Below are 21874 nucleotides of genomic sequence, written 5' to 3'. Positions count from 1 at the left end.
AATTAGAACACAATTCCTGCTTTAGTAATATGGCAATTAGACTGGCATTCCAAGTAAAGATAGATTGGGAACCAGAATGGCATTCCTGGTTTAGTTATTGGCAATTAGAATGGCATTTTTAGGCTCAGCAATTTGGCAATTAGACTGGCATTCCAAGTTAGCCTGATTGAGGATTAGAATGACATTCCTGGTTTAGTGATTAGCAGCTGGCATGGAATTTCAACTTAGATGACCAAGCGATACGGCTGCTATTCCATGTTAGACTTCTTGACGATTAGACGGGCATTCCAAGTTAGGTAGATTGGGAGTCAAAATGGCATTTCTGATTTATTCATTGGCAATTAGAATGGCATTTTAATTTAGATGGCTTGGCAAACAGACTGCCATTCTATATTAGAAAAACTGGCAATTAGACTGGCATTCCAAGTAAAGATAGATTGGGAATCAGAATGACATTCCAGGTTCAGTTATTGGCAATTAGAATGGCATTTATAGGCTCAGCAATTTGGCAATTAGCCTGGCATTCTAAATTAGGCTGATTGAGGATTAGAATGGCATTCCTGGCTTAGCGATTAGCAGGTGGCATGGCATTTTAACTTAGATGACCAAGCGATAAGGCTGCCATTCCATGTTAGACTATTTAACGATTAGACTGGCATTCCAAGTTAGGTAGATTGGGAATCAAAATGTCATTCCTGGTTTACTCATTGGCAATTAGAATGGCACTTTAATTTAGACGAATTCGCAAACAGACCGCCATTCTCTATTAGACTAACTGCCAATTAGACTGGCATTCCAACTTAAATTGATTGAGGATTATAATGGTATTTCTTGGTCTAGTGATTAGCAGTTAGCATGGCATTTTAAATTGGATGACTTGCCAATTAGACTGTAATTTCATGTTAGACTGATTGGCAATTAGATTGGCATTCCAAGTGTGGTAGATTGGGAACCAGAATGGCATTCCTGGTTTAGTTATTGGCAATTAGAATGTCATATTTAGGCTAGGCAATTTGGCAACTAGACTGGCATTCCAAGATAGGTTGATTGAGGATTAGAATGGCATTCCTGGTTTAAGCAGTTAGCCTGGCATTTTAACTTAGATGACTTGGTGATAAGACTGCCTTTCCATGTTAGACTAAGTGGCAATTCATTCCTGGCTTACAGTAGTCATTGGCAATTAGAATGACATTTTAGTTTTGATGACTTGGCCAACAGACTGGCATTCTAGGTTAGACTAATCGGTGATTAGACTGGCATTTCAGATGAGACTGACTTAATTTAACTTAATTTTTTGTTTTGTCGATTGACAAGTAGAAATGCATTCCAGTTTAAACTGACTGGTGACTAAAATGTCATGCCAGGTTTTGGTGATTGGTGTATTCAATGGTATGCCAGGCCTGGTTCTAAATTGTCTCCCCATGGGTGTGTACGTTTATGTTAGACTGGCACCCCCTGCGGGTATGGCTCCTGTCTTTGCCTCCTGACGCTGCCAGGATTGTTGCTCGCTGCAGCCGTGATTTGGATTAAAAGGTTCTGGAAATTTGGAGAGCTTGAAATAAAATGCTGCCGTCTCTTTACGAAGAAAATCTGCCCATTTAATAATCAATGACAGAAACTTTCAATTTCCAGCCTCATTACCCAAACTTTGGCATTCTGTGGAATGGCACTTCTCTATCATAAAATGCCACCCGAGCCCAGTGACTGTGACAGGCAATTGGATTTAAATAGATCTGAATAACTGGATGAAGATGGCAGCCTTTGGTCTACGCCAGGATGTAAAGCTGACAGCAGGCGGTGGGATGCGCGCTTTGAGGACTTGTCTGGGATGAAGTCCAACCGGCACTCCGGACCAAGAACGTGACGCTAAGCACATTGCTGTACAAGGTGGACGTCGGCTGAGCTCAGGGAATCCAATCTCATCCAAGAGCTTCTTTCATCCAAAGGTCCTGGCAGAGACGCAGCCACTGGAAAATGAAGTTCAGCTCTTCCGTTTAAAATATTCATTAAGATGATTTCCAGAGTGAGGGGGCACAGATGCTTAGGTTGGGCTGACTGGCCAAGCTAATCGGCCTGGTGTGAGTGCGAGTGCCCAGGGACGACTGGCATCCCACCCTGATCTGGGCTCACTGCTGCTCAGATAGGCCTGGACGCCCATCAGCCATGCAGTGGTGACTCTTTGGCATATATGGTGCCCTTCACAGACCACAAGGCCCTTTACAAAGAAAACAAGACTACGGCATAAATAAGAATAAAACAAAAGAACAGAAAGCAGATGGAAATAAACTGTGAAGATGAACCCCATGGAAGGAGAGAGGAACTTAATGGGTAATTTGCTGTTTAGTTTGGCATTTTAAGTTAGATGACTTGGCAATAAGACTGGCATTCAATGTTAGACTGATCGGCAGTTAGACTGGTATATTAGATTAGGTTGATTGGGAGATCGAATGGCATTTCTAGTTTAGTTATTGGCAATTGGAATGGCATTTTAAATTAGATGACTTGGCAAACAGACTGGCATTCTATGTTAGGCTAACTGTTCATTAGACTGGCATTTCAGATGAGATGAGAACTTAATTACATGTTTCGTTGATTGCCAAATAGAATTGCATTCCAGTTTAGACTGACAGGTGACTAAAATGTTATGTCAGGTATTAGTGGCTGGCATATACAATGGTATTCCAGGCTGGGTGTCTAAAAGATGTGCACATTGGCAACACTAACTTGGCACAGTGTGGGAGAGCCAGTGTGTGTGTGTACCCTCCATTAGACTGGCACCCCATAATAAGTCTTGTTCCATCCTGCCAGGACAGACGCAGACAACCCGTGACTCTGAACTGAATTAAGATGTGGATGGTATGGCTGGCAGTGTGTCCTCCAGTGACCCAAAGCTGCCAGCTCAAAGGTAACCCCCTATAACAATCAATGACACTTCTGCCAGCTTTCTCTCTTCCCTACACACAGTATGTCAAATTTAAGTTTCCACAGAATTACACACCCTGGACACAATTTCACCCCATCTGCCCGTCTGTGGGTCAGGATGTGAGAATTGTGGACAAGAATACTTCAAGTCTCAGATCACTCCATCCAAATGAAACTTTACTGGCACTGGAAAATACCAGGGGCCTGTTGACAAACATTCTGGAAGGTTCTTCTCTATGGAGATGACTACATACAGTCAAAGTAAAAAAGTATGTGAACCCCTAGGAATTCTCTCGATTTATGTCTAATTCCCATATAAAACATGGTCGGATCTTCATGTCAGTCCCAATAATGAACAAACAAAGTCTCCTAGAACTAAAGACACACAGATGTTCAGAATTGTTGACCATATTGAATAAGTCATTCAAACTGTGAAACTGAAGGTTGGAAAAAGTAAGTGAACCCTAAGTTAAGGACTTTTTAAAAAGCTCATTGCAGTCCGAATTGAGCACACGTGGAGTCCATTTAATGAAACGAGTTCAGAGGTGCGGTGGCCCAAAATGGCTTTCTTTGATCAAAAACACAATAAAGTTTGAGTGTGAGCTTTGGACAAGAAGCATATTCAGATGGGAATCACGCCTCACACAAAAGAGCTGTCTGAAGAACTATGATGGAGAATTGTTCATCTACAGAAGGCTGGAAAGGGTTACAAAGTCACCTCAAAGATTTGAGATCTTCATCAGTCTACTGTTAGGCAGGTTGTCTATAAATAGAGACCATTTGGTATTGTGGCTACTCGGCCTAGAAGTGGGTGCCCTACCAAGATGACACCAAGAGCACAACGCAAAGTCAGCAATGAGGTACAGAAGAACCCCAGAGTGACAGCAAAGGACTTGAAGAGGACATTAGAACTGGCTAACATCTCTGTTCACAAGTCAACTATACGCAGAACATTGAACAAGAAAGGAGTCCATGGCAGGAAGTCACTGCTATCAAAAAAGAACTTCACTGAACGAGCACTTGGACACTCCACAACTTAACTGGGAAAATGTTTTGTGGAGTGAAGAGACCAAAATTGAACTATTTGGGAGGAACAAGCAGAACTTCATTTGGCGTAAAAGGGGCACCGCATATCAACATCAAAACATCATCCCTACAGTAAAGTATGGTGGAGGGAACACCAGGATTTGGGCCTGCTTTTCTGCGTCAGGGCCTGGACAGCTTGCCATCATTGAGGGGAAAACTAATTCACAAGTTTAGTGACAAATTCTCCAGGATGATGTGAGGGTGTCTGTCCATCAACTTAAGCTCAGAAGAGGCTGGGTGATGGAATAGGACAAAATGACACCAAACATCACAGCAAATCCACAGCACAATGGCTTCAGAAGAACCAACTGCACCTTGCGGACCGGCCCAGTCAGAGCCCAGGTCTCAATCCTATGGAATGACTTGAAGAGAGAAAGCCACACACAGAAGAGTTAAGGCAGTTCGGCAGGGAAGAATGGGCGAAAATTCCCCCCGCACGATGTGCAGGTCTGATCTGCGGTTACAAGGCTCAACCAGTTATTAAATCCCAAGGTTCACTTACTTTTTCCACTACCACTGTGAACGTTGAATGCGTTTGTAAAATAAAGACGTGAAAGAGTAGAATTGTTTGTGTGTCATTGGCTTAAACTCATTGTGTAGATCAGGACCTGTGACTTAGATGAAGATCAAAAGAATTTTTATGACCAATTCATGCAGTAAACCATCCATCCATCCATCATCCAAACTGCTATAATCCCAACCACAGGGTCACAGGGGTCTGCTGGAGCCAATCCCAGCCAACACAGGGCGCAAGGCAGGAAACAAACCCCGGGCAGGGTGCCAGCCCACCACAATGCAGTAAACCAGATCATTCCAAAGGGTTCACATATTTAAAACATAAGTAACATTAAAACATAAGTTACATGATTGTTAGAATTTGTTACTAACCCTCACCTATTCTGTTTCTGTTCTCGGTACTCAAATGTGGCACTTGGTGCCACGGCCCACCTGCCAAGTTGTTTGCCTGCCTGTGGTAAAGTCATCCCTGATGGAGGATCACAGGAATCATGGGAAAGAGGGGTCCTTTCATCGGATTGGCTGGCGAGCAAGCGTTTCAGCCGTGGAATGGCCAAATGGGGAGGCAGCTTGATGGATGAGGTCTCCAGGACTCTAAAAATATCCAAATCTTATTATGGGATATCATCTACTGTTAAATTCTGCTCCGTACTTCTAAAATGTTTATTATTATGCTGTATTAAGGATTTGTTCTGTTCTGTGTATTGTGTTGTATTGACCCCCTTCTTTTGACACCCACTGCACGCCCAACCTACCTATAAAGGGGTCTCTCTTTGAACTGCCTTTCCTGAGGTTTCTTCCATTTTTTCCCTACAAGGTTTTTTTTTTGGGAGTTTTTCCTTTTCTTCTCAGAGAGTCAAGGCTGGGGGGCTGTCAAGAGGCGGGGCCTGTTAAAGCCCATTGCGGCACTTCCTGTGTGATTTTGGGCCATACAAAAATAAACTGGATTGTATTGTATTGTACTTTTTACTTTGACTGTATGTCATCTCCATAGAGAAGAACCTTCCAGAATGTTTGTCAACAGGCCCTGGTATTTTCCAGTGCCAGTAAAGTTTCATTTCGATGGAGTGATCTGAGACTTGAAGTATTCTTGTCCACAATTCTCACATCCTGACCCACAGACGGGCAGATGGGGTGAAATTGTGTCCAGGGTGTGTAATTCTGTGGAAACTTAAATTTGACATACTGTGTGTAGGGAAGAGAGAAAGCTGGCAGAAGTGTCATCGATTGTTATAGGGGGTTACCTTTGAGCTGGCAGCTTTGGGTCACTGGAGAACACACTGCCAGCCATACCATTCACATCTTAATTCAGTTCAGAGTCACGGGTTGTCTGCGTCTGTCCTGGCAGGATGGAACAAGACTTATTATGGGGTGCCAGTCTATTGAAGGGCACACACACACACAAACTGTGCCAAGTTAGTGTTGCCAATGTGCACATCTTTTAGACACCCTGTCTGGAATACCATTGTATATGCCAGTCACCAAAACCTGGCATAATATTTTAGTCACCTGTCAGTCTAAACTGGAATGCAGTTCTAACATGCAATTCAGTTCCCATCTCATCTGTAATGCCAGCCTAATGAACAGTTAGTCTAACGTAGAATGCCAGTCTGTTTGTTAAGTCATCTAATTTAAAATGCCATTCCAATTGCCAATCACTAAACTAGAAATGCCATTCGATCTCCCACTCAACCGATCCTGATATGCCGGTCTAACTGTTGATCAGTCTAACATTGAATGCCAGTCTTATTGCCAAGTCATCTAACTTAAAATGCCAAACTAAACAGCAAATTACCCATTAGGTTCCCCTCTCCTTCCATGGGTTTCATCTTCACAGTTTACTTCCTTCTCATTTTCTGTTTTTTTGTTTTATTCTTATTAATTCCGTAGTCTTGTCTTCTTTGTAAAGGGCCTTGTGGTCTGTGAAAGGCACAATATATGCCAAAGATTTCCCCACTGCATGGCTGATGGGCATCCAGGCCTATCTGAGTAGGGGACCAGACGGGGTTACGGTTTAAACAGATTTGAACACACTTGGTGTGACGTCACTGTCAAGGTTGTGATTCTGTGGATAAAGTCCCTCAGTCAGAATGAACGTGGCACACTCATTGGCATCGGGGAAACCTTGACGCAGAATTGCCCCAGTAGATTTTACTCAAAAGACGTAACCATTGACCCCATATATGATGTCCTGGACACAAAGTAATGGGCGCTGCTCAACTGAGTCATGCCATTATTACTAAACTGACCCGCCTTGTCTCACAATGTTTGATTTTTAGGCATCCATGCCATGCCATTCCATAATTCTAGGAGAAGAGATCTCCGTACAGAAAGCATTAGTAGCCATGGAAGTGCTGAGGGTCGAATGCACAGCCCAGAGGTCTGTCAGCAGCTGCTTGTGAAATGATTTTATAAAGCAGAAGCAAAATCAGACGTTATGAACTCGTCAAGCATGGAACTGTCAAGGAAACCAGAATGTTGATGTGAGGCAGCTGGAAGAGAGAATATGGAAAACTGCCATGTTAATTATTAGCTCTTCATCAATGAATTTAAGCTTTTGGTTTAAACTCCAGTCATTCCCTGCTCAACTTTCATCCCCTTTCCACTCTGCCAATGTTATATACACTCACCTAGTAAATCCTTAAGAACGCCTGCACACCGGCTTACACGGGCAACTATCTAATCAGCCAATCACGAGGCAGCAGTGCAACGCCTAAAATCCTGCAGACTGAGGTCAAGAGCTTTAGTTCATGTTCACATCAAACACCAGAATATGGGAGCTCAGTGGTTTGGACCCTGGCATGATTGTTGGTACCAGGCGAGCTGTTTGAGTGTTTCTGTAACTGCTGATCTCCTGGGAGTTTCACACATGGCAGTCTCTCCAGTTGAAAAAGAGAAAACTTCGAGTGAGCGCCAGTTTTGTGGACGCTTGGTCAGAGGAGAACGGACAGACACAAAGGCTAAGGCACCTCAGATGACCACTGCAAGAGTTGAATTTGAACCCTGGTCCGATGGGCACCTGGCATACAGTACAATACAATACAGTTTATTTGTATATAGCCTAAAATCACACAAGAAGTGCCGCAATGGGTTTTAACAGCAAGTGTCGAGTTTCATATTCTTCTGAGCTTATGCTTAAAGGCTGAAGCTGTTATTTTATTCTTCATGATGATTAATGCATTTCAGTTATTCTGTAGCAAAAAGAACGCTATATTTTAAGAGGAGGGCGCTGATACAGAGCATTGCCGCACCCACCACATGACAAACCAACTCAGGACCCCAGATTAAGACCCGAGGGCAGCCCTGTGACGGGTGACACCTCAGCACCACACAAGTTCAGATGGAGTGGAACCAGTAGGAGTTTTTTTATGGTGACTGGAGTGCCAATTCTGCCACCAACCCCTAGGTTTTTCCCTGCAGGTTGGCGGGCCTACTTGCAGGGCTGGGTGCAGATTAACGTCACACCCAGGACAGAGCAATTGCAGGTTAAGGGCCCAACGGAGTTGAGTCACTTTGGTGTTAATGGGATTTGAACTGGCAACCTTCAGATTGGCAGTGCAAATCCCCACCTCAGAGCCACCACTCCGCCCTTCAATATTATATTTTAATGTCTAATCATTGTTCTATTGTTATGTGCTCAACCTTGTGGGGACCCGCGGCCACTGCCAGGGCACGCTGGGATGGTTCAGATGCCATGGTGTGCAGCACTTTCCCCACATCAGGAAGTGCTGCCGGACCAGGAAGCAGGTACGCCCAGAGTGTCCCCGTGTGCCCATGCAGCACTTCCGCCACACCAGTATGTGCTGCAAGAAGGACATTAGAACACTCTGGACGAGAACAGGCCATTCAGCCCAACAAAGCTCGCCAGTCCTCCCCGCTTATTTCTTACAAAAAAACATCGAGTCGAGTTTTGAAAGTCCCTAACGTCTTACTGCCTACCACATTACTTGGTCGCTCATTCCAAGTGTCTATCGTTCTTTGTGTACGAGGATGAGTCAGACGTGACGGCATTCATGGTGACCACCCTACAAGGAGTTACTGCAATCCAATCGGACCCAAAAAGAACAAATTCTCGACTCGCGAAAGAGGCAGAGTGGATGACAGCTGGGACGGCTAGCGATAATAACAGGGTCACCGTTTAAAAAGCATAGATACTTTTGCTTTCTTTCCTCACCCCTTTGTACAAATATACCTGGGCAATGCAGCGTACTTCAGCTAGTCTTCGACTAATTGCAAAAATGAAAATAAGATCACAAAAAAGCTGAAAAATCATAACAATCATCTCATTTCTTTCGCCAATTTTTTTTTTTTTTTAACAGGTTAGTAATTAATGACAACTCAGATATTCAGTGCAGTAAATCGTCATATAAATCGATTATCGACACACTGCCACAGACAGCCTGCAGTACACATACGGAGGAATTCATTGTAACTCTTACCTTCTTTCCTTTTTGTCCCGGTGAACCAAATCCATCCCTGCCATTGAAACCCTGCAGGGAGAAAAATAAAAACACGTCAACGTTAAATTGGTCAGAATGTTCAAAAAACAAGCACAAAACCGCCAGCCCTCGACACACGGCACCCATGAAGACCAAGTCCCCATTAGAAATCAATCTTTAAAACATTCGCTTTCACAACACTCCATTCAGACTCGTCATCTAATTTCAGAAGTGAAATTTACAGAATTAGAGGTCGTAAAGCCACAGCGGACTAACAGGGCGACTTTATTTTAAGAATTCCCTCCTTCGCTGCCAACTCCACTGGATTTACAAGCTGATCTCCCAACACCTGATTGCCTTAAATGAAGCACAGGTGTTTTCCTGTCTTCTTCTTTTTGAATTCCCCCTCCCAGCATCCTCTGTGCACGTCTTCTGATGTATACAGTTGGCAGAAGTCTCTCCTGCAGTTACACACTTCTGAATGCGGACTTTATGTTTATTTTTTAATATCATTTTGCTCTTGCACTCATTTTTTGTAATCCTCTGTCTTCTTTTCCTTTAATTATTTTCCACTTCTGTAGTTTCAGTAGGGCGGCACAGTGGCGCAGTGGTAGCGCTGCTGCCTCGCAGTTAGGAGACCCGGGTTCACTTCCCAGGTCCTCCCTGTGTGGAGTTTGCATGTTCTCCCCGTGTCTGCGTGGGTTTCCTCCCACAGTCTAAAGACATGCAGGTTAGGTGGATTGGTGATTCTGAATTGGCCCTAGTGTGTGCTTGGTGTGTGCTGTGTGTTTGTGTGTGTCCTGCGGTGGGTTGGCACCCTGCCCAGGATTGGTTCCTGCATTGTGCCCTGTGTTGGCTGGGATTGGCTCCAGCAGACCCCTGTGACCCTGTCTTCGAATTCAGCGGGTTAGACAATGGATGGATGGATAGTTTCAGTAGTTATGAAAGAACACACATTTATTTGTCACTAGCAGTACCCCATGGCTTCGCCCACATGGTAATAAAACAGGACAAACTTTAAAAATCAATGGACGTTGGCACTGATTCTGATCGTGTTCACCTCTGATGGGAGAGCGCCCCCGCGTGGCCGTGATATCTCTGGCAATCAGCAGCTACCCTCTAAAACACACGTACCTCTGATCTCTCTCTTAAAAATGTCAAACGTTACTCCTTAACAATCTGTAGATAATAATGTCTGTTGAACAAACAAGTATTGGTTGCTAAGCGGAGGCGAGGTGAGGTAGAGCGACTCGAACAGAGGCTGGCGACATGGCCCCCACATTCTAACGCGGGACCCTAGGCCAGGATCTCTGGCGGGCCCTTCACCTAGGGTTAAGGAAAACGTGATACCCAATAGGATTTAGATGTAGGTATACAATTTAGTTGAAGATCCGTACGGTTCTATGACGCTTAGTTTTTCATGTACTCCAGCATTTTTGATATACTTTTCTAATGCAGGGTTTCCTATAGGAAATTTTCCGACTAAAGTAATGGCGGTTGTCACAGGCCTCAATTTTCTTGCAAAAAGCCGAAAATTACATCTAATTGAAAATGGCGGTAATTTTGAAAAAAATCGAAATTTTAACTTTAACTCTTTATATCTGCAGAAATAAGTGACGTAAATGTTACATTTTTTTGTGCAGTATTTCTTATTTAATTGTGTTTAAATGTATAATTTGTGTGTTTATTGTTTATAATATTTATAAATAAGGAATATATAAAACTTTATGACGCCAAATCAGCAATTAATTTCAAAAATTTCGACCAGTGGAGAGGTCTACGTTTTATTTGGATTCGTAAAATGTCAAAGCGAGAAAGTTGTAGAAAAATGTATGTAGAAATTTTTTCATCTGAAACTTTTTTTGATATTGTTTTAAGTTTTCAAAATATTTTATGCTGAAGTTGACACTCAACGCTGTAGGATCAATTCTTGCTTTCTGTTCATACGTTTTGTTTGTGCATAATATCGACTCATCCCGCTCTGGGCCCCTGTGATCCCGGGCCCCCTGGCTAGAGCCCTGTCAGCCCCCCCCCCTTGTGAGTGAGGAAGGCCCCGCCCCCCTGTTCTCGGCCCACATCCACTCTCTTGGATTTGCATAAATACATCAGTACCGCAAGTGAACTCTGCTACTTAGCGTGATGAGAGAAGTCGCAAAATCAAATGGAAAGCTCAAGCAAATGATAAAAAACAGCCAGATCTAAATCCGTTAAGTAATTCTCTCGTGAAAAGCGGACAGACATACAGACAGAATGAGCTTGGACCACGAAATTTTTAAAACCGTTTCTTAGCGAGCACCTATGGGCCAAGGGTAGCCTAGATTCCAAATTTCAAGTCCCAAATCCTCAGGTTTGGAAGATTTCGTGATGAGTGAGTCAGTGGTATTTGGCTTTTATATATATAGATTAGTTAAATCTGACAATTTTAACTCCGTTACAAAGTGATCCAAAGTCTCGTTTATACCTCGTGTCTTCTCATTAAACTTGTATCTCGCGAATAAAGTATTCAGCGTTTTTCTTCAGTGCTCTTTGGGAGCTCTTCCTTCTTTTCTACGTACTGCGGTCACAGTCAGTTCACGTGATTACGTGGGAGGCGTGATGATGTCACACGCAGCTCCGCCCCCCACGGCCATCGAGCTAATGTCCATTACAGTATATGGAGAAAAATAGCTTCCAGTTATGATCATTACGCGTAGAATTTCGAAATGAAACCTGCCTAACTTTTGTAAGTAAGCTGTAAGGAATGAGCCTGCGAAATTTCAGCCTTCCACCTACACGGGAACTTGGAGAATTAGTGATGAGTGAGTGAGTGAGTGAGGGCTTCGCCTTTTATTAGTATAGATTAGTTAAATCTGACAATAGGGGCGAGTCCCCCCAATATTCTCTTTCATTTTAGAATTATTAAGAATCCCTTCTGAACACTTGGAAATCACTTCAGGTGCCTCCAGACTCACTGGCAAGAGAAAACCTTCACATACGATACACCGTTCGACTCATCTTGATGTCTACTTATGCAAAGTATTGAGCTTTTTGGGTCCCCCACCCCAACTGTTTTTGGCTCTCAAGACCCCAAAACGTTTTGGACTATATTCTGTACAGGAAATTCCACCCTTATATTTTAAAGAGTTAACCATGGGGTCTTGAGTAAAAATGACCAGAAGGGCTTGACGTTGTGCAGGCCACATCAGCAGACCCCCTCCGAATGGGACACTAGGGGTGGGTCAAAGTTACTCTTTTTCACAAAACTTCAAAACAAAAATGGAGATCAGGAATACAGGCATGTGGAGTGATGTTTCATTTGAGGTTGCTGATTGTGAATATCATTATATTTTTGACATTTCATTCTTTGCTGGTGGTCTCTAGACCCACTAGAGCCACTGCCTGAAGGTTTAACATCACAAATTTCAAACATAAGCATGTCGGGTATCGTTTTGGACGATTTCAAGTTCACCGATTAACAATATGAGAGTATTTTGCATTCTGGATTGGGAATACAAGAACGTGGAGTGTCGTTTTATGCAATTTTGATGTTGCTGATCACAAATATGATCTTGATATTTGACTCTTTTATGGTGGCCCTAGTCCTTTAAGGGTCACTCCCAGAAGATTAAACATGACATATTTCAAACATAATGTGGGGCATCGTTTTGGATGATTTCATGGTCACTGATTACAAATATGATGTTATTTTTGATCATTTACTAACTCTCTATTTGTCTATAAATTACAAATTTCTACTACAATCAAAAGTATATTGGACTTTAAATATTTAAACTGACACACACATTTTAGGATTTCAAATATCTGATGCATCTATTCATATTTATTATGTAGTTCCACCACATGAAGTAAATTATTACACTTCTTATTAGCCCCCCAAATTAGGCCGGCTTACACTAATTCACATATTTTATTATTCATTTACTATCCACTGTGCCGCTCTGACTTTTCACTTGTTTCTGTGTCAGTTTCTCTATGTTAGTTATGTCACGTCGGTTCCTTTTGTATTTAGTTTTGTATCCTTATCCATCTACTATGTAATAAAATGCTAAGGTTTCTGTGTGTGTGTGGGGGGGTCCTTCAGAGTAATCCGATTGGTCAGTTTTGCTTTGGCAATGCGATCGAAACAGGAAGTGTGAGTGTGAGACACACAAGGAGAAGTGAGGTGTAGGAGGCACACTGAGAGTCACCTTCATAGACGCGATGTATAAAAGTGGACAGGTGAGAGTCTGAGGAGCAGGTTTTACAGGAATACCGTAGACACACGGGAGCGCCAGTCAGGAGACGTTCAGACACACGACGACGCCAACGAAAGGTATAGGAACAATACAGAGGGTACATGTCAGGAAGGAGCTGTGAAAGATTTTTTAAATTATTCGATTCCTTGACAGGTAACGTGGGCAGTTCAACATAACACCACAGATAGAATCCTCTTTCTAATTTTTATCTTTCGTACAACAGGAATCTGTTTTTTTATTAATTTAATTTCTCTCTTACTTATTCCTTTTCCCCTTGGTGAGGTGTTCCGGGCACGTCCAACCGGGAGGAGGCCCCGGGGAAGACCCAGGACACGCTGGAGGGACTATGTCTCCCGGCTGGTCTGGGAAGCATGGGATTCTCCCGGAAGAGCTGGAAGAAGTGGCCGGGGAGAGGGAAGTCTGGGCCTCTCTGCTTAAGCTGCTGCCCCTGCGACCCGACCCCGGATAAGCGGAAGAGGAGGGATGGATGGATGGATGGATTATTCCTTTTCTCCCCGTGTCTGCGTGTGTTTCCTCCAAGTACTCCAGTTTCCTCCCACAGTCCAAAGACATGCAGGTTAGGTGCATTGGCGATCCTAAGTTGTCCCTAGTGTGTGCTTGGTGTGTGCCCTGCGGGTGGGCTGGCACCCTGCCCGGGGTTTGTTCCTGCCATGTGCCTTATGCTGGCTGGGATTGGCTCCAGCAGACCCCTGTGACCCTGTGTTAGGATATAGCAGGTTAGATAATGGCTGACTGACTTATTCCGTTTGTCTATTGTATCATACAAACTCTCTCTCTTTGTATTGCCTTAATCTCATCCTTAATGGCTGTAATTAGATGTCGGAAGCATGTGGCAATTTTTTGGGGAAATAGCAAAATATCTTTATGATAATACATAGTAGATACTGCAAAAAACTGCAAAATCTTTGCAAAATAACCCAAAAATATTTTTTGGAGAGTTTCTGTCAATTTGTGTACGTACCGATTTTAGATTTTCTTTATGAATCAGGCTCCGGAGTTTAGATTCTGTCTCTTGGATTGCAGACTACTGTTAACTACTACTTACTTACTTACAACTACTTTGTTAACTTTCCTGGTGTGGCTTTATTTCAAGAATTTTTAATTCTTTTTAATCCTTCATCTGGTTTTTTTACTCTAAATATTAAGAACATTTTTTGTTATTCTGGGCCAGAGTTTCACGGTTCCTCTCTCCTATTTCTGAGTTTTGAAATTAAAGCCTTTTACTCCTTTTTGTTTCTCCTCTCTCTGCAGGTTGACAGCCTTCTTCTCGATTGTATAACTGATTTTGGTTGATACCCCTCACTAGAGTCTGGAGGCCTGGAGGGGTGACAGTCACTACACCACACTCTATTTGCCTCACTCCAGTCACGTAGGATCAGTCGCACTAAGAGGAGACGCTCCTCAGGTCCAAGGGCTGTCTCAGCAGAACACGTTCAGACCCCAGCTGACCTGATCCGCTGCTAGTGTGGGTTTGGTTTCACGTTTCTCCATGGGTTGCTCAGCTGGACCCTCTGATTGCCCGTTAACGGAGACTCACCAGTTAGAAACGTCTCAATCTCTTTGAATTAACTGCAAGCTGCGACACATTCTTCTTGAGTTAAAGTGATATAGCAGAGGGAACAAATACGTGCGTCATGTAAACTTCTTAAAGATAACTGCATTTGTTAAGCTATATTAGATCTGGCTGTCGTTATTGTAAACATTATGCACTTCAAGCGTATGCAAAGGCCCAGAAATCCCTATACGGTAAGTAATGACGATGAGATGTACATGTTAGTAAAATCATATCTGAAGTATGCTCTTTGCGACTGTCCAGCTTATGATTGCCACTGCGTGTCATGTTACAGCATGAGTGGCATGCTAAGCTGGCAATGTGACAGTTTTCACCATGCCACCTCTCCTCTCCCTACTCTCTGCCATAGGCCGTGACTCATTCATCTCAGTCTCAGTTTAATTTGTTTAATACTTGCAACAGATCTGACTACATTCAGTTACAGTTGTCTTCCTTTACTCAAAACCCCTAAACATGTTCACCAGGAGGCAAGTCCCTTTGTCTACTCCTGGACGTGCCGAGAAGGCATGTGACTTTAAGTTATCCCATTCTGCAGTGTTGACGATTTTGAAAGACAAGGTAAGGATTAAATTAAAAGTTATATTAAAATCAATTTACAAAAAAAATGATAGAACATCTACCCAACGCGAAAAGAATGATGACAAGAAAGGATATCAAATAAATAATATGACTTAAGGGACTTACAATATTATACTACTACTATACATACAGTCATGTGTGAATACATTTATCAGTCCGTCTTACGTCCAGAGTGCCTTACGACCGGTCAGTCAAAACCAAGTCGATGACTGGCTGTATTTACATTCTGGATCTTTCTTACACCACAGACAGACATCATGGCATCTTTATACTGTAAAATCAAAATGTCTTACTGCTGGTCCTCGAGGTCCCGCTGGTCCACTCTGACCTTTCTCGCCTTCTTCTCCAGGCTGACCCTGCAAAACAGTTCAATAAAAGAAAATGAGGTGCATCTGCCTGAAACAAACATCTCCACCAGGAAGGTGGAGGCTACATGGATTGTATTCTGTCACAGGTTATTATGAACGAGGGACTGGAGGAGAAACCTCAAACATCACACAAAGTCAGTCAACCGAAAATCAAAGACGATCTGACAAACTGTAAGAGGTGACGTGACTGAAGAATTCAAACATACGAAAGGAAGGAAGGAATCCAGTGGATCCAGCAGTTACTCTAACCCTCCGTCAGACGTAATGCAATTTGTCACACGTGCGTACACGTACATGTTGAAAAACAGGAATTCAAAATGTGAGCGCTTACATATATCAACAGTTTGGTGTAATGCTTTAAAAATACAACCTCTACATACTAAACATGATTTCATTTGCAATAATTGTATCTGTTTATTCCACTTTTAACAAAAGACTAAATATCGGAGTACATTGTATAAAATATTATGTACGTGACACAGAGGATGTTCTTTGAAACAAATGTTCAGACAGACAGACAGACAGACAGACAGACAGACAGACAGACAGACAGACAGATAGATAGATAGATAGATAGATAGATAGGAAAGGCACTATATGATAGATAGATAGATAGATAGATAGATAGATAGATAGATAGATAGATAGATAGATAGATAGATAGATAGATAGATAGATAGATAGATAGATAGATACTTTATTAATCCCAAGGGGAAATTCCCATAATCCAGCAGCAGCATACTGATAAAAAACAATACTAAATTAAAGTGTGATAACAATGCAGGTATAACAGACAATAAGTTTCTATAATGTTAACGTTAACGTTTATGTAAGAAGTACGTTATCTTCATGTAACTGAACTTGCCATCTTCGTTCAGAAGCCTGCATATGTACAGAAAGAAAGAAATGCAGGAAACAAAGAATTACACGTCGAGGAGGAGATGATATTATCGATGTGGACTTTCAGAAAGCATTTGATGAGGTGCCACATGAGAGGATGGGCATCAAATTAAAAGAAGTGGCAGTTCAGGGTGATGTTTTTAGGTGGGTGCAGAATTGGCTCAGACACAGAAAGCAGAGGGTGATGGTGCGAGGAACCTCATCAGAACTGGCCGATGTTAAGAGTGGTGACCAGCAGGGGGCAGTGCAGGGGCTGCTGCTATTATTAATATATATAAATGATTTAGATAGGAATATAAGTAACAAGCTGGTTAAGTTTGCAGATGATACCAAGATAGGTGGACTAGCAGATAATGTGGAATCCGTTATATCATCACAGAAGAACTTGGACAGCAGACAGAATTGGGCAGATTTGTGAACAATGAGATTTAATGTCAGTAAATGTAAAGAATTACACATAGGAAGTAAAAATGTGAGGTTTGAATACAGAATGGGAGGTCTGAAAATCGAGAGTCCACCTTATGAGAAGGATTTAGGGGTCATAGTGGACTCTAAGCTATCAACTTCCCAACAGTGTTCAGAAGCCATTAAGAAGACTAACAGAATGTCAGGTTATATAGCGCCTTGATGTGTGGAGTTCAAGTCACAGGAGGGTCTGATCAGGCTTTATAACACACTGGTGAGGCCTCATCTGGAGTCCTGTGTGCAGTTTGGGTCTCCAGGCTACAAAAAGGACATAGCAGCACTAGAAAAGGTCCAGAGAAGAGCGACTAGGCTGATTCAGGGCTAAAGGGGATGAGTTACGAGGAAAGATTAAAAGAGCTGAGCCTTTACAGTTTAAGCAAAAGAAGATTAAGAGGAGACCTGACTGAAGTGTTTAAGATTATGAAGGACATTAGTGCAGATGGTGACTTTAAAATGAGTTCATCAAGAACACGGGGACACAGTTGGAAAGTTTTTCTTTACACAAAAAACGACAGACACTTGGAATAAGCAGCCAAGAGTGGTAGACAATAAGACGTTAGGGACTTTCAAAACTCAACTTGATGTTTTCTTGGAAGAAATAAGTGGATAGGACTGGAGAGCTTTGTTGGTCTGAATGGCCTGTTCTCGTCTAGAGTGTTCTAATGTTCTAATATGGAGTGAAATTAGGGTTGCCAGACATCCCTTATATACGGGACATGTCCCATAATTGATCATTTTGTCCTCTGTCCCATAATGACCTTTCAGGGACACCCAAATGTCCCATATTTAGTTCATTTTCAAATTTCGTAATAAAAATATATTGTTACTACCTTCTTACGGTACTTAGTTGTACAGTATCTCACAAAAGTGAGTAGACCCCTCACATTGTTGTAAATATTTTATTATATCTTTTCATTGGACACCCACCTCTGAACCAACCTCGCACATCACATGCCTGTGAACAACGGGATGAATAATCGCAGATCAACATCGTGGAAGGCAGATGTGGTGTCAGAGATCCCACAGGCACATTGCACCCAAATACATCATTAGTGACAAAATAGGACTTTTTATTTTTTACTTTTATGTTTTGTCAACGTTCCGATTAGGCACATTGTGCCCGATAGTGCAATTTCACTTAGGGTTGCCAGATCAGAAAATTAGAAATACAGGATGCTCTTAAAATCTCTCTCTTTATTACTAAAGGGTGAGGCAGAAAGGACGGACGTTTTTTACAAAATCACAAAATTGTTAATTTTTTCTTACAAAGAAATTTATTGAAAGATTTGAGTTCATATTGAAATAGCATTTGACAAAATCAAGTGTGAAAAACAGCATCTTCCATGTGGTGGCCATTATCACTGATGCATTTCTGAAGGCGTTCATGGAAGTTGGCCTCCACTCTTTTCAACATCGCTCTGTCGATTTGGGCGACTTCCACGCGAATGGCTTCCTTCAGTTCCTCCAATGTACGAGGCTTATGCTCGTATACATTTGCCTTGAGGTGACCCACAAGAAATAATGGCACATGGATAAGTCAGGGGACCGAGGAGGCCAATGAATGTCACCAAACCTGGAAATGAGGTGACCAGGGAAGAGAGGGCGAATAACATCCATTGATGCTCTAGCTGTGTGGGCTATCGCCCCATCCTGTTGAAACCACACACGCCGGATGGGAATACGTTTTCATCGTAATTCAGGTAAAAAGTTGTTGTTTATCATCTCAATATAGCGCTCCAAGTTCACGGTAACAGCATTCCCATTATCGTCTTTGAAAAAGTAAGGACCAACGATGCAAGTTTTGTCCATAGCACACCAAACCGCCACTTTGGGGCTGTGCAGCGATCTTTCGTGTAATTTGTTTGGATTTTCAAAAGCCCAATAACAATTCTGTTGATTCACCAAACCATTGAGATGAAAATGAGCTTCATCACTCATGAACAAAATGCAGTTGTCATTTTGCTCAAAAATTGCTTCCATTTCATGTGCTAAGTTCATTCGCTGTGCGTAATCCCGGCCTTCAACTGTTGCACAACGGCCAATTTGTAGAGATGAAAATGCAGGTCTAAATGCAAAACACGCCTTACCGAACGATTAGTTCAGAAGAATGCTTCCGAGCAGATCAACTTGGACTGCTAGCCGTACGGTTTCCACATTTTCAGGGGTACGTGCCGTTCGTGTAGCCCCTCGCGGTCTTTTGTTCATTAGTGTACCTCGTGTACGAAGTGCTTTAACCCAACATAGGATAGTGTTACGAGCGGGAACAGCTTTATATCTGTGGATATTGAAATGGCAACGAAACTCACGCTGAACTGCGGTAACAGATTGGTTGTTCTTGACAAAACAGTTGCACGCAAAAATGCGGCGTTCTATCGTCCACGGCTCCATGGCTTCAACTATAAAGAAAATAAAAAAATGATAAGGCTTCTCGAACCTAACGCCACCTACCGCACATCTGTCACTCCACCTAGTGGTGAGTTCTAGCCATTTCAAAGACGTCCGTCCTTTCTGCCTCACCCTGTATATATATATATATATATATATATACACATTTATACATGCCGCCTACACACCCAGACTAATATATTATATAAAAGTAGAGACATAATGTGTTGCCTGATATCAGACATCCTGCCATGTTCAATACTGAAAGTGCAATTCCATAGACCACAGTTTGCTTCAAAACAGCTTCTGCCTTGTTTGATAAATGTCCATTGGCTGGAATATTCATCATGAAATTTACACTTATGTTTTTGCACCTTGGGAAGGATGGATTAGTTTTTAAGTTAGAAAAAAATGGGCCGTGACAAGAAGTAACGATACATTCTGTGGACGCTGTACGTGGCAATGCTGATAGAGAATTGCACAGCAGCGCGGCTGGAGGGCAAAACGCTAAGAGTGTCGCTGTCCTCAGCCAACCAGAGCAACTGAACAAGCTGCAGACTGGAAGCAAACACCAGTTTCCTCGTTACATTTGGGTTATTTTCATCAAGAGAATCTGAGTAAAGAAAGTAGAATTACTTATAAAGTTACAGTATCTCACAAAAGTGAGTCCACCCTTCCCATTTTTGTAAATATTTTATTCTCTCTTTTCATGGGACAACACTGAAGATATGACACTTTGATCCAATGTCAAGTAGTCCGTGTACAGCTTGTATCACTGTGTAAATTTGCTGTCCCCTCAAAATAACTCAACACACAGCCATTAATGTTAACAAAAGTGAGTCCACCCCTAAGTGACAAATGTCCAAATTGTGCCCAAAGTGTCAGTATTTTGTGTGGCCGCCCACCATTATTTTCCAGCACTGCCTTAACTCTCTTGGGCATGGAGTTCACACGAGCTTCACAGGTTGCCACTGTAATCCTCTTTTACTCCTCCACGACAACATCACGGAGCTGGTGGATGTTAGAGACCTTGTGCTCCTCCACCTTCTGTTTGAGGATGCCCCACAGATACTCAATAGGATTTAGGTCTGGAGACCTGCTTGGCCAGTCCAGCACCTTTACCCTCAGGTGTGTTTGGGATCGTAATCATGTTTCTGAAGAGGGAATCGTGCTCTGCTTCAGTATGTCACAGTACATGTTGGCATTCATGGTTCCCTCAATGAACTGTAGCTCCTCAGTGCTGGCAGAACTCACACAGCTCCAAACCACTTGTCTTTGTACTCCTCACCTGGTTGCCACCACAAATGCTTGACACCAGCTGAACCAAATAAGTTTATCTTGGTCTCATCAGTTCCAGTAATCCATGTCTTTAGTCTGCTTGTCTTTCTTGTGCATCATCTTTAGAATAGGCTTCCTTCTGGGACGACAGCCATGCAGACCAATTTGATGCCGTGTGCGGCGGGTGTGTGGTCTGAGCACTGACAGGCTGACCTCCGCAGCAATGCTGGCAGAGCTCATACATCTATTTTCAAAAGACAACCTCTGGATATGACGCTGAGTGCGTGCACTCAACTTCTTTGGTCGACCATGACGAGGCCTGTTCTGAGTGGAACCTTTCCTGTTAAACCTCTGTATGGTCTTGGCCACCATGCTGCAGCTCAGTTTCAGGGTGTTGGTAATCTTCTTATAGCCTCGGCCATCTTCATGTAGAGCAACAATTCTTTTGTTCAGATCCTCAGAGAGTTCTTTGCCATGGGGTGCCATGTTGAACTTCCAGTGACCAGTATGAGAGAGTGTGAGAGCGATAACACCAAATTTAACACACCTGAGACCTTGTAACACGAACGAGTCACTTGACACCGGGGAGGGAAAATGGCTAATCGGGCACACTTTGGACATTTTGCACTTTGGGGTGGACTCACTGTTGTTGCCAGCGGTTTACACATTAATGGCTGTGTGTTGAGTTATTTTGAGGGAACAGCAGATCTGCACAATCTGTACACGGACTACTTGACATTGGATCAAAGTGTCGTCTCTTCGGTGTTGAAGATAGAATAAAATTTTTACAAAAACGTGAGGGGTGTACTCACTTTTGTGAGATACTATAACTGTATAAGTAATTCTGCTTTCTTTTCTCAGATTCTCTTGATGAAAATAACCCAAATGTAACGAGGAATCGAATGTTTGCTTCCTGTTTGCAGCTGGTTGCTCTGGTTGGCCGAGGACAGCGACACTCTTAGCGTTTTGCCCTCTAGCCGCGCTGCTGTGCAGTTCTCTATCAGCATTGCCACGTACAGCGTCCACAGAGTGTGTTGTTACTACTTGCCACGGCCCACTTTTTTTCTAACTTAAAAACTAATCCATCCATCCATCCCAAGATGCCAA

The 21874-nt window shown here is 42.7% G+C and overlaps 1 protein-coding gene across 4 annotated transcripts in view; it reads right to left on the bottom strand.

Annotated features, from left to right (window-relative positions):
- LOC120515362 (collagen alpha-6(VI) chain-like) overlaps positions 1–21874 on the bottom strand; it is a 325957-nt gene that overhangs the window by 94942 nt on the left and 209141 nt on the right. For all 4 annotated transcript variants that reach the window (XM_039736240.1, XM_039736241.1, XM_039736242.1 and 1 more), the window contains exons 27-28: positions 15665–15727; positions 8964–9014 (exon numbers count right to left, since the gene is read on the bottom strand). In XM_039736240.1, coding sequence (XP_039592174.1) covers positions 8964–9014; positions 15665–15727 — 114 coding nt within the window. The remainder of the gene's footprint in view (positions 1–8963; positions 9015–15664; positions 15728–21874) is intronic.

Source organism: Polypterus senegalus, chromosome 15, assembly GCF_016835505.1.
Source record: "Polypterus senegalus isolate Bchr_013 chromosome 15, ASM1683550v1, whole genome shotgun sequence".
Lineage (NCBI taxonomy): Eukaryota > Metazoa > Chordata > Cladistia > Polypteriformes > Polypteridae > Polypterus > Polypterus senegalus.
The sequence above is the reverse complement of the archived record's forward strand: the minus strand, read 5'-3'. Positions and strand labels throughout refer to the sequence as shown.